This window comes from Mesocricetus auratus, unplaced genomic scaffold (genome assembly GCF_017639785.1).
Source record: "Mesocricetus auratus isolate SY011 unplaced genomic scaffold, BCM_Maur_2.0 Super-Scaffold_100004, whole genome shotgun sequence".
NCBI lineage: Eukaryota > Metazoa > Chordata > Mammalia > Rodentia > Cricetidae > Mesocricetus > Mesocricetus auratus.
Genome location: NW_024429189.1, coordinates 78941415 through 78954044, shown reverse-complemented (window position 1 = coordinate 78954044; position 12630 = coordinate 78941415). Strand labels below are relative to the sequence as shown.

The following is a 12630-nucleotide window of genomic DNA, read 5'->3' as shown; positions in this document are numbered from 1 at the left end:
CCAACCAATGTCTGATGCCAACACCATGAGAGGAAACCTGTGCCCTTACTGCTTGGGATATCTAGGATCTGGAGACTGGATATCCCTGAGACCCAGGTTAGAATAAAAAAATGCCTGGTGAAAAAAATCAATGAAATGATTCCTAATGTTATTCTTCTATACTCATAAATTGGTGCCTTGTCCAGTCATCATCAGAGAGGCTTTTTGTGGCAGGAGATGGGAGCAGGTGCAGACCCACAGCAGACATTATGCAAGAAAGAGAGTCTAAATTGGAGCTTTCCATCAGGTCCTACCCTTCTGTATTTGGGTAACCCTGTAGAGGAGGAGGAAGAAAGATTGTAGGAGGCAGAGGGAGCTGTAGGGTCCCAGGAGAACATGACCCACTGAATCAACTAAGGAGGGTGCATATGGGCTCACAGAATCTGAAGTGGGAATCATGGGGTCTGCACCAAGTCCTCTGTGTATATTATGGTGTTTTGTGGGACTTTTAAAAGTGGGAGTGGATTTATCTCTGAGTCTTTTTGCCTGCTCTTGGGAACCTTTTCCTCCTATCTGGTTGCCTTGTCCTGTCTCCATATGAAGACTTTTGCCCTGTCTTATTTTAGCTTGTTTTGTTGTGTTTGGTTATTGTCTCTTGGAAGCCTACTCTCTTCTGAAGGGAAATAAAGGGGAAATGAATCTGAGAGAGAGGATCTGGGGGAGAGATGGGGCAGCTGGAAGGAATGTACTGAAAGAAAACTGTGGTCATAATGTATTGTTTGTGAGAAGAATCTATTTCAATTAAAAAAGGGTACTATGTAAGAATAATAAATGTTTAATCTATTGTTTGCCAATTATCCCAATTTGATTATGCAATATGAGCACATGCCTTCATAGCTATTGTATAAATATAAATATTGTATTTACAATTAGAATTCAGCCCTCCAACCTGTACATATGGAGTCTAATTTCTTTATTTTTTTCCAAAATTTTTGATATTTTGGAAATATCAAAATTAGCTGGCTAATTTTTTATTCCTTTTATGGGATGCACATGTAGGATTTTCATGAAAATGCCACTGGAGTATTGTCTATCACGTTGAGCATATCATAACTCATGTACATTTTAACTGATAGGCAATATATTGCAATTTCAACATTGGATTTATTTCTTTAGATTTTTCCTCTGCTCTATGTAAACACACTTGAAATTCTGACTTTCTTCAAAGACAGCTTCAATCAGTGGGTAGACAAAGGAAGGGCTGGAAAGATAGATTAAAATAAACAACTTATAACACACACACACACACACACACACACACACACACACACACACGCCCCACATACACACACAGGTAACATGAAATTCAGAATTTTGTGTCCTAGCTAGAGAAAATAATGAAAAGGCAGTGTCCATCCATGTAACCTACCTGGATCAGTGTTGTGATGATCACAAGTTAGACAATCCAATGCTGTGGACCACTAACCTGTGCCATGGCTTGGCATAAAAAGTCAAGTAAGTGTAATACCTCCACAAAGGGAAAGACAGCTAATTAGCAACATGGGAAAGTCAATTCAGTGTTGTCATAGGATTTTGGCATTGCCATTCTGAGTATATTTGGTCAAGGGAATTGTTTCCAAGGACCACAAAAATTTGGCCAGAGCCAAAGGGAAACTGTGGTAATGGGCCACTTGAGGAGAAAGAAGGGAGATGAGGGATTTTGTATTTGTGAATATCACATGCTTTTACATATTTTATAATCCTTTTAGCCTATTGGTTTTCTTATTTATAAGAAGGTAAACTCCATAAGATTGAAAATATATGCTTTCAAAAAGTGATGTATTATTTCGGTAAGAAGATAGGAATGGAGAGATAAAATGAATAAAATGTTCCTTAACATTTTCTGAATGATATAATCTACATCCCATGAAAAGATGACCAAATTAGAAGAGATAAGAGGTACAGCTGTGTGGTCAACATAGAGCCAATTTGTTATCATTATGTGATATAGAGAGGAAAAACACAACTCAATTAGAATAGCTCTAATTCAGCAAACCAAAGAGCCAGTGGATCAAGTAAAAGACAAGTTATCTTCAGTGAGACTTTCATAGAATAAGAATTTTTTAAAAATGCCAATAGAACCTAAAATTTCTAGGTAAAAATTGTGTCTTTACTTAAAAACTATGTAGAGAATCAGAGAAAGTGGCATTTGTAAATTATAGTTATACAATATATTATTTTCCGTTGGTGATTACACAGCACCTAAATTAATAGTTCTTCTGGTCTCAACTGGAATTCCTTAGACGTTTGGAAGGATTTAGGTCGCCTCACTCATTTGCCTTGAGCCCCTGAGCTCTACAGTCTAGTCAGTTGTTTGAAAATAGTATTTGGTCATTAGTCTTGCACAAACTTTGTTATCTCCTGATTGCTGAGCAAGAAACAGAAGGATAAAAAATAATCTCAAGCACATGCTGCATAGCATCCTAACTTCTGGAAATCAAGAGACAAAACCTTTGCTACAGCTCATTGGTTAAAGCAAGCTCAGGCACCAAGTGGGCTTAAAGATTTGAGAAACAGTTTCCACCTCTTGGCAGGAAGAGTTTACAATATTTTTCATCAACTAGAGACTTTGTGACTCACTATTCTGAGTTGTATTGAGTAGCCAAGTCTCCAGAGAAGTAAGTCACATCTCTGGCTGACCCCCTTATCATCTGAGAAATGGTCTCACTATGCAGCCCAAGCTGGACTTGAGCTTGTGATTCTCCTGTCATAGCCTGCAGAGTTCTGAGGTTATAGGTTGGTGTTACAATACTTTGCTCAATACGATGTGTGTGTTTTCAGTGCTTGAAGGTGATGTTACTGCAACTTCTTCTCAAAGGAATGTCAGCTGTCTTCTGTGTCTGCTCTTTTATACAACATATTTTTAATAAGCCTTTTAAATATTTTCTTGTCTCCTTACTTATTATATTTCTTTGTGTCTTCTCCTATGCAGTGTGAGTGTGAGTGTGAGTGTGTGTGTGTGTGTGTGTCCTCATACTGCACTTGCTTGTATAGTTCAGAGGACAGCCTGAAGGATTTGTGTCTCTCCTTCTGCCATTTGAGTTTGAGGTACTGGCCTCAGGTTGTTCAGCTTGATGACAAGTGTTTCTCTATCTGGTAATGCATTTTACTGTCCCTTAATATCTCAGTTTAGATCTCTCTTTTTTTAAAACCTACATTAGAAGAACATGGAAATGAGCACTTGCTACATCGTTGCCTTTTGCTGTCTTCACTGGTGGATACAAGGCTTTCACAATCCTTTTCATACAATAATGGCTTTCACAATCCTTTTCATACAATAATGGCTTTCACAATCCTTTTCATACAATAATGGCTTTCACAATCCTTGTCATACAATAATCACTTTCACAATCATTTTCATACAATAATGGCTTTCACAATCATTTTAATACAATAATGACTTTCACAATCATTTTCATACAATAATGACTTTCACAATCATTTTAATACAATAATGGCTTTCACAATCCTTCTCATACAATAATGGCTTTCACAATCATTTTCATACAATAATGGATTTCACAATCATTTTAACCCTATGACTAGTTTTTTCCTCCAGTTTTAAAATTTATATAGAAACAAGCTTGCTAGACATGTTGATCCCAGTTCCCTTACCCTCCCCTTCTCCCTGTCCCCACCAACCCCGTACTCTCTCTCATCCCCCTCTGTTCCCCAGGGAGGGTGGGGCCTTCCATAGGGAGTCTTCAAAGTCTGTCATATCATCTCTGGCAGGGCCTAGGCCCTCCCCCAGGTATCCAGGCTGAAAGGGCATCCCTCCATGTGGAATGGGCTCCCAAAGTCCATTTGTATGCCAGGGATAAATACTGATCTACTTTCTGAGGTCCTATAGATTGCCTAGGTCTCCTCACTGACATCCACATTCAGGGGGTCTGGATAAGTCCCATGCTGGCCTCTCAATCACCAGTCTGGGGTCCACGAGCTACTCCTTGTTCATGTCAGTTCCCTCTGTGGGTTTCACCAGCCAGGTCTTGACTCCTTTGCTCATCACGCCTCTGTCTCTGCAACTGAGTTCCAGGAGTTCAGTTCAGTGTTTAGCTGTGGGTGTCTGTCTCTGCTTCCATCAGCCCCTGGATGAAGGTTCTAGGATGGCATAAAAGGTAGTGGTCAATCTCATTATCTGGGAAGGGCATTTAAGGTAGCCTCTCCACTATTGCTTAGATTGTCAGTTGGTGTCATCCTTGCAGATCTCTGAAAATCTCCCTAGTGCCAGATCTCTTCTCAGACCTATAGTGGCTTCCTCTACTATGGTTTCTCTCATCCTGCTATTATTCCCCTGACTCAACCTTCCTGCTTTCCCATGTCCTCCTCTCCCCTCCTCTTCTCTACCTCTCTTTCTGCCATCTTCCTCTCCCCTCCCCTCCCACCATGTTCCCAATCCCCTCAGGACATCATGTACCATTCCCCTTCTCTGGGGTACCATGCATATCTTTCTTAGGGTCCTCCCTCTTTCTCAGACTCTCTGGTGGTGGGATTGTAGGTGGTCAATCCTCTGCTCTATGTCTAAGATCCATATATAAGTGTTTGTCTTTTTGTGACTGTGTTACCTCACTCAGGATGGTTTCTTCTAGTGCCATTTATTTGCCCACAACTTTCAAGATTCCATTCTTTTTTTCCCCACTGAGTAGTACTCCATTGTGTAAATGTACCACATTTTCTCTATCCACTCTTCAGTTGAGGGGCATCTAGGTTGCTTCCAGGTTCTGGCTATTATAAATAATGCTGCTATGAACATAGTTAAACAGATGCCCTTATTGTATGAATGCACATTTTTTGGGTATATGCCTAAGAGTGAAGTTGCTGGATCTTGTTGTAGACTGATTTCCATTTTCCTGAGGAATCTCCATACCAATCTCCAAAGTGGCTGTACAAGTTGGCACTCCCACCAGCAGTGGAGGAGTGTTCTCCTTTGTCCACATCTTCTCCAGCATAAACTATCATTGGTGTTTTTGATTTTAGCCATTTTGACAGGAATGAGATGATATCTCAGAGTTGTTTTGATTTTCATTTCCCTGATGGCTAAGGATGTCAAGCATTTTTTTAAGTGTCTCTCAGCCATTTTAGATTCCTCTATTACGAATTCTCTATTTAGTTCTGTACCCCATTTTTTTGGTTTTATGAGACAGGGTTTCTCTGTATTGTTTTGGAGGCTGTCGGTCCAGCCCGGCCTCGAACTCACAGAGATCTGCCTGCTTCTGCCTCCCGAGTGCTGGGATTAAAGGCATACACCACCACCGCCCGGCCTGTACCCCATTTTAAAAATTGGGTTATTTGGTGTTTTGGAGACTTGAGTTCTTTGTAAGCTTTGGAGATCATCCCTCTGTCAGATGTGTGGTTGGTGAATATATTTTCTCATTCTGTGGACTGTCATTTTGTCTTGTTGACTGAGCCCTTAACCTTACAGAAGCTTCTCAGTTTCAGCAGGTTCCATTTATTAATTGTGGGTCTCAGTGTCTGTGCTACTGGAGTTATGTTCAGGAAGCTGTCTCCTGTACCAATTTGTTCAAGGGTACTTCTCACTTTCTCTTCTAAGAGATTCAGTGTGGCTGGATTTATGTTGAGGTCTTTGTTCGTGGAGATAGATATGGATCTAACTGCAGTCTTCTACATGCTAGAATCCAGTTATGCCAGAACCATTTGTTGGAGATTTTTCTATTGTATAGTTTTAGCTTCTTTGTCAAAGATCAGGTGTTCATAGGTGTGTGGGTTAATATCAGGGTGTTCAATTTGATTCCATTGGTTTACCTGTCTATTTTTGTGTCAATATCAAGCTGTTTTCAGGACTATACCTCTATAGTAGAGCTTCAAGTCAGGGATGGAGATGCCTCCTGTAGTTTCTTTATTGTACCGGGATGTTTTGTCTCTCCTGGGTCTTTTATTTTTTCCATATAAAGTTGAGAATTTTCCTTTCAATGTCTGTGAAGAATTGTGCTGGGATTTTGATAGGAATTGCATTGAATCTGTAGATTAGTTTTGGTAATATTGCCATTTTTACTATGTTGATCTTAACTATCCAAGAGCATGGGAGATCTTTCCATTTTCTGGCATCCTCTTTAATTTCTTTTTTTAGTGACTCAAAGTTCTTGTCATACAGGTCTTTCACCTGCTTGGTTAGAGTTACCCTAAGGTATTTTATGTTGTTTGTGGCTATTGTAAAGGGTGATGTTTCTCTGGTTTCTTTCTCAGCACATTTATTGTCTATATATAGTAGGGCTACTGATTGTTTTGTATCCTGCCACTTTACTGAAGGAGTTTATTGGCTGTAGGAGCTCTCTGGTAGGGTTTTTTTTGCATCCCTTATGTAAACTATCATATCATTCTGTTTCTTCTCTAGTCTTCTGGTCTGAGTTGCCTGTGTCTGGTGACTGTTGAGTCCTCTTGTCTAGTACATTTCCTCTGATAGGGTTATGGAGGCCTGTGTGACCTCTGTGGGTTTGGGTGTTGGTGTCACCTTTGAGTTTCTGGGAATTGGTATGGCCTCTGGGGTTTTGGGTATTGGCACGTTATTTCATAGAGCAGGGTGCTTGTGCTGGAGTTGTGGGCCAGGATATCTTGACAATGGGACAGGGGGATTTTGGGGAAAGCTTGGCCATGTCTGAGGACTATTGGAGATCTTCAGTCAGGGCCTTACCTGGGATTCTGGGTACTGGCATGGCCTCTGGTAGAGCAGGAGTCTTTTGCTGGAGTTGTGGGTCAGAATATAGACTTAGCTTGCTTTCTTATAGAACCTAGGACCACCAGCCTAAGCATGGCTCCAGCAACAATGGACTGGGCCTTCCCTCATCAGTCACTAATTATAAGAATGCCTATAGCCAGATCTAAAGGAGGCATTTTCTTCATAGATGTTCCCTCCTTTTAAATATACAACTTGTTCAAGTTGATATAACTGGCTAGCACAATTGACCCTGGTCAGCTTGATAAACAAACACAACATTGCTAAGCTCTAACCCTTAGTTTTCTTATTCTCCCTGAGATCACACATTATTATTAACACCACAATGCAAACATTACAAAATTTAAAAGTCACACAGTCCTTAAAAATACACTTAAAAATTCAGTCTCTTTAAAATTCGAAGTCTTGGGGTCAGCTAATAACTTGGTCCAAGGGAAATTCCTAAAAATATGCAAGGATGATCCCCAGCAATAGTGGGTAGGTGGCCTGAACTGCTCATCTCCTGTAATCATATTGTTAACTACCCTAATTGTCATCAGAGAGCCTTCATCCACTGACTGATGGAAAAAGATGCAGAGAACCACAGTCAAGCATTGTGCTGAGCTATGGGAATCCTGATGAAGAGAAGGAGGAAGGATTGCAGGAGTTAGGGGTATCAAGGTCAATCCATGGGAACCCACAGAAACAACTAACCTGGGCTCATAGGAACTCACAGAGTCTGGACCAACAGCTAGGCATCCTGTACTAGGCCCTGTACACATGTGTGACAGAACAAATTTGGGAAGAGGATGTATCCTCCTTACGTTTGCTATTTCTTCCTTCCCATCTTGGTTTTGTGGCACAATAATTGAGGCATTTGAAGCTGCTCAGGAAAAGACTGTTTATTCTTCTTTTTTCTTTCTGAGATAGGGTTTCTCTGTGGCTTTGGAGGCTGTCCTGGAACTAGCTCTTGCAGACCAGGCTGGTCCCGAACTCACAGAGATTCACCTGCCTCTGCCTCCTGAGTGCTGGGGCTAAAGGTGTGTGCCACCACCACCCGGCTGACTGTTTATTCTCTACTTGGCAAAATGTTGAATTAAATTAGAGTTTCTGGGTAGTCCTGAAAATGTCCTGGAAAGAGTTCAATATGATCATCACAAACTTCTCCACTGTTTCTTCTTACTGAGATGGACAGAGAGAGCTCAGGATATCATTCAGGGTTTTGAACGTTGTGTGGAGAGGCCATTAGCACTGCATGCTTCCACATGAGTCCTCAGTGCTGCCAGGTCAGACTGCAAGGCTGCTACCATGCACTGAAAGTTTGCTAAGTGTCTGTTACATTCTTTTAATCCCAAATTAAGGAAACAAAGGGTCAGGAATGGTGAGGATTCTGCCTAAGTCACAAATCTGGAGTAAGCGTGTTCAACTCCTGGCCTCATCAGTCCCAGATTTATTTATTATTTCCTTCTGCCCTTTTATTTTACTGTGATTATCCTACAGTTTTTGTCCTATCTGTGACCCAAGGAATCACAACACATCCCTTGGAGAGGGTTTTAAAGGTTTCACTGTGTAGGAATATTTAGTTTGCTACAATTTGATGATACAACATGAGCATGTTTCTTAACAGCTAATTGTATACTACTTATATTTTTATATAACTTCTTACACATGTTACTCTCCATGTTGCTGTCCATTTTTTTTCTAGCTGGCTAGACTTTAACTCTTACTGCATTCCTTTTGTAGATTGCACATGTAAGACCTACACGAAAATGCCACTGGAGTTTGCTCATTTCTCTGACTTGTACTCTTTAGTTGATGGGTTATATGTTGGAAATTCCCCCATTGAATTTATTCCTTTTTGTTGATTAGATTTTTCCTTTGCTCTATGTGTTTCCACTTGAAATTCTGATTTTTCTTAAAGACAGCATCTATCAGTATGATAGACAGAGGTACAAAGAAGGGCTGGAAATGTAGATCAAAAGGAGCAAAGTATAGCACACACACACACACACACACACACACAGGTACACACAACAGGGGGGAAAACAAAGGAATCTTGAGGCTCGCAGGCAAATGGATGGAACTAGAGGAAACCATCCTGAGTGAGATAACCCAGTCATAAGAAGACAAACATGGTATGTACTCACTCATGTATGGATATTATACATAGAGCAAAGGAGTACCAGTCTATAATTCATGCCGCCATAGAAGTTAGGAAACAACAAAGACCCTAAGAGAGACATACATGGTCTCCCAGAGAAGGGGAAAGGGACAGGATCTCCTGAGGAAATTAGCAGCATGGGGAGAGGGGTGAGGGAGTTAGGAGAAAGAGAAAGGGAGAAGGGGAGGGTAGAGGAGGTCATGAGGGAGCAGGAAGAATGAGTAGGGGGAAAATACAGAAGAGCAAGAAAAGAAATACCATAATAGAGGAAGCCGTTATAGGTTTAGAGAGAAATCTGGCACTAGGGAAATGTCCAGAGATCTACAAGGAAGAACCCCCAACTAAGAATCTAAGCAATGATGAAGAGGCTACCTGAAATGCCCTTCTCTTATAGTGAGATTAAAGACTACCTTATGCCATCCTAGAGCCTTCATCCAGTAGCTGATGGAAGCAGAAGCAGACACCCACAGCTAAGCACTGAGCTGAACTCCTGGAACCCAGTTGTAGAGAGAGAGGAGTGATGAGCAAAGGGGTCAAGACCAGACTGGAGAAACCCACAGAAACAGGTGACCTGAGCAAGAGGAAGCTCATGGAGCCCAGACTGATAGCTGGGAAACCAGCATAGGATGGACCCAGAGCCCCTGAACTTGGGTAGTCTATGGGGCCTCTGTTAGTGGTGAAGTATTTATCCCTAGTGTATGAGTGGACTTTGGGAGCACATTCCCCATAGAGGGATACTCTCTCAGCCTAGACACATGGTGGAGGGTCTAGACCTTGCTCCAAATGACTTTGAAGATCCCCCATGGAAGGCCTCACTCTCCCTGGGGAGCAGAAAGGGAATGTGATACGGGGTGGGTGGTGGAGGGCATTGGAGGATGGGAGGCAGAGGGAACTGGGATTGACATGTAAAACTTGATTGTTTCTAATTTAAATAAATAAAAAGAGAATGTATGTCGTTTTCTCTTAACCCTCTCACATATGAAAGTCTAGTACGTCCTGACTCCATGGCTTCCTTTTGAGCCTGTGCTGCTGGAGGCTGGGCACCCTCTCACACTCCCCCAAGGCAGCAATAAGTTTTCTTGTCCTAATGCCTCATTTACTAGCCTGTTTGAAACTGTTGTAGATTTCACCCCATCAGCATCCTTACAGGATTTTAGGAGCCTGTTTACTGCTTTTCTTCAGCTACAACCACAACCATTGCTTCCCAGATTGCAATTTTGCTTCCCAAAATTTTTATTGAACATTTATTAAAACAGGGGAATATAACAACAAAAAGGAGTTAATGCTCATCTTCAACAGGAAAATCCTGGATATATTCTCTGTTAGGTTATTCTTGTAGGTTTAAGAACACTATGTCTAGTAGGTGGTGAAAAAATCAACTTTGTTTTGAGGTATTTTACATAGTAATTATAAAAGGAACAAGTAGAAAACATTCCTTAATTTATTCTGAAAGATCATCAAGGTAAAATACTGTACAGAATAATGACTACTAAATAATTTCTAGGGAGCACACAGAAATTCCAATTCTAACCCCTCTTATACAGGTTGATAAAGTACTAGAGACAAAAACTTTGTAAATTCCTAACCTGGTACACAAAGTAATAGAGAGCTGAAATATCACTGACTTTATTTTCCTCCTCATCACTGAGTATAGAGCTATATTTTTACTGTTTTTTAAAAAAGTATTTAGGATACCTTCCTGTAACTCACAAGCTGGTAGCAGAGTTTCCTCATTGCTGCTTTCATCTCTTTGTTCCTGAATGTGTAGATGACTGGATTCAGAAAAGGAGTGAGAACTGCATCAAAAATAGCAAGAAATTTGTTTAAGTGTGATGAAGGGAAGGGCCAGGTGTAGAAGAAGATCAATGGTCCAAAGAATAAAACCACCACAGTCACATGAGCTGACAAAGTAGAGAGGGCCTTGGATATGCCACCTGAAGAGTGCTTCCTAACAGTTACCAAAATGAAGATATATGAGATTATCAGTATGAAGAATGTGCCCACAGAGATGAGTCCACTGTTGGCCGTGACCATGAACTCTAACTTACTGGTCTCAGTGCAAGCAAGTTTAATGAGCTGAGGGAGATCACAGTAAAAGCTGTCCAATATGTTAGGTCCACAGAAGGGCAAGTCTACCACAAAAGCTAGTTGGGCCACTGAGTGAATAAGTCCCAGGATCCAAGCTACTGACAAAATTAAAATGCACATTTCTGGTCTCATGATAGTCAAGTAGTGCAGAGGCTTACATATGGCTACATATCTATCAAAGGCCATTGCTGTGAGCAGAACCATTTCTGTACCTCCAATAGCATGAATAAAGAAGATCTGAGTTATACAACCTCCAAATGAGATGGATTTGTGCCTTCTAAAAAGATCATAAATCATCTTGGGTGCTGCAACAGAGCCACCGCCCACGTCAAGAAAGGAGAGATTGGCCAGCAGGAAGTACATTGGGGAGTGCAGTTTGGAGTCAGCAGTCACAGAGAACACAATGAGGAGGTTCCCCATCAGACTTGCTGTATAGAACACAGAAGAAAAGAGGAAGAGAAGTAACTGGATTGCCCATGTATTGGAGAGTCCCAGGAACACAAATTCAGATACAACCGAGTGATTGTTTCCATCCATTGCACTGGAGAACAGATCTGTATCCAACAAAACCTGAAAAAGGCAGAGACAAGAAAAAGCAAATTTTGTGTGGAGTTAGTAACTACATCAGTTTCAAACTGTAAACAAAACAGATTGCTGCATAGAGTCAATACACCTCAGCATAACTGCAGAAAATTGGCAGTCACTCCATGCCATGAACCACCACATCTAATGTCTTTTATATCCTAACACTATCTGGATAAAGATGGGGGAATATTTAGGGACAAGAATAAGAAAAGAATAAAAATGACTGACTTGAAGAAAGGCTATCAAAAGACTAAAGAGTAACTGAAAATAATATACATGGAATAAAATAAATGAGAAGAAACCCCTGATTTTTTTCTTCCAGTTTGTTGCTTCTTTCCATGGTGTCTCCCAAATACCAAGAACTTTCTGTTGATCTTCATTTCTCTTACCTCTTTGATTGCTCCAGTTAGCAAAATGCTGCAGTACTGTTATTGCAATTAATGCTGTCTCATAGTTCATCTTATATCAAACCATATTCACTTTTTTCCATATTCAGAGAGAAGATAACATAGAAACTCTAATAATACTCCACTTTAGTAACAGCCTAGGGAGTACAAAGAGTTATAGGTTCAGGTTTTAGATTCATCAGAGTAAGAACAAGGTCAGAAAAGATAGTTAGAATGCAGAAAAAAAAACATCGCTTATGTGAATAATATTCATACAATTTCATCTTATAATAAAGTTATTAAGAATTCTACATGATTGATCCTTGAAGATCATTCCCATACAGTTTTGGTTTTCATTCATAATTGCATGTTAGAAGAGCACTATATTTGGAATGAGAAAAACATAGTGAAGTCCCTGTCCGAAGTATCTGAGTACTCAAGAAAGGTTTTTCTTCCATCATTCTACATATCACTCACTGCCTGTTTTCCATTTTATCATCTGTAAAATTAAAGAGGCTGAGGGGAGATGGTAAACAATCATTCTAAATCTAATATTTTGGCTATTACTAGTTTGCTATGCAATAAATCTCTTCCTAATGATGGTATCCTCTTCCCTTTGGTCTGCTGTATGTCCACTTTTGTCCCTTGTTTGAAGTAATTTATAATTCATATTCTATAGAAGATCTTTTCCCAGATCAATC

General features: G+C 40.4%; 1 protein-coding gene across 1 annotated transcript; it reads right to left on the bottom strand.

Moving 5' to 3' along the window:
* Positions 1 to 10556: 10556 nt before the first annotated feature.
* On the bottom strand, positions 10557 to 11498 carry LOC121140228 (olfactory receptor 4F15-like). The gene has a single exon (XM_040744939.1). The coding sequence runs from the start codon at positions 11493 to 11495 to the stop codon at positions 10557 to 10559; it is 939 nt and encodes a 312-aa protein (XP_040600873.1). The 5' UTR covers positions 11496 to 11498.
* Positions 11499 to 12630: the final 1132 nt, after the last annotated feature.

Coding starts and splice junctions, on each gene's coding strand:
- LOC121140228 (XM_040744939.1), bottom strand. CDS start 11,495: ATGGATGGAAACAATCACTCGGTTGTATCTGAATTTGTGTTCCTGGGA.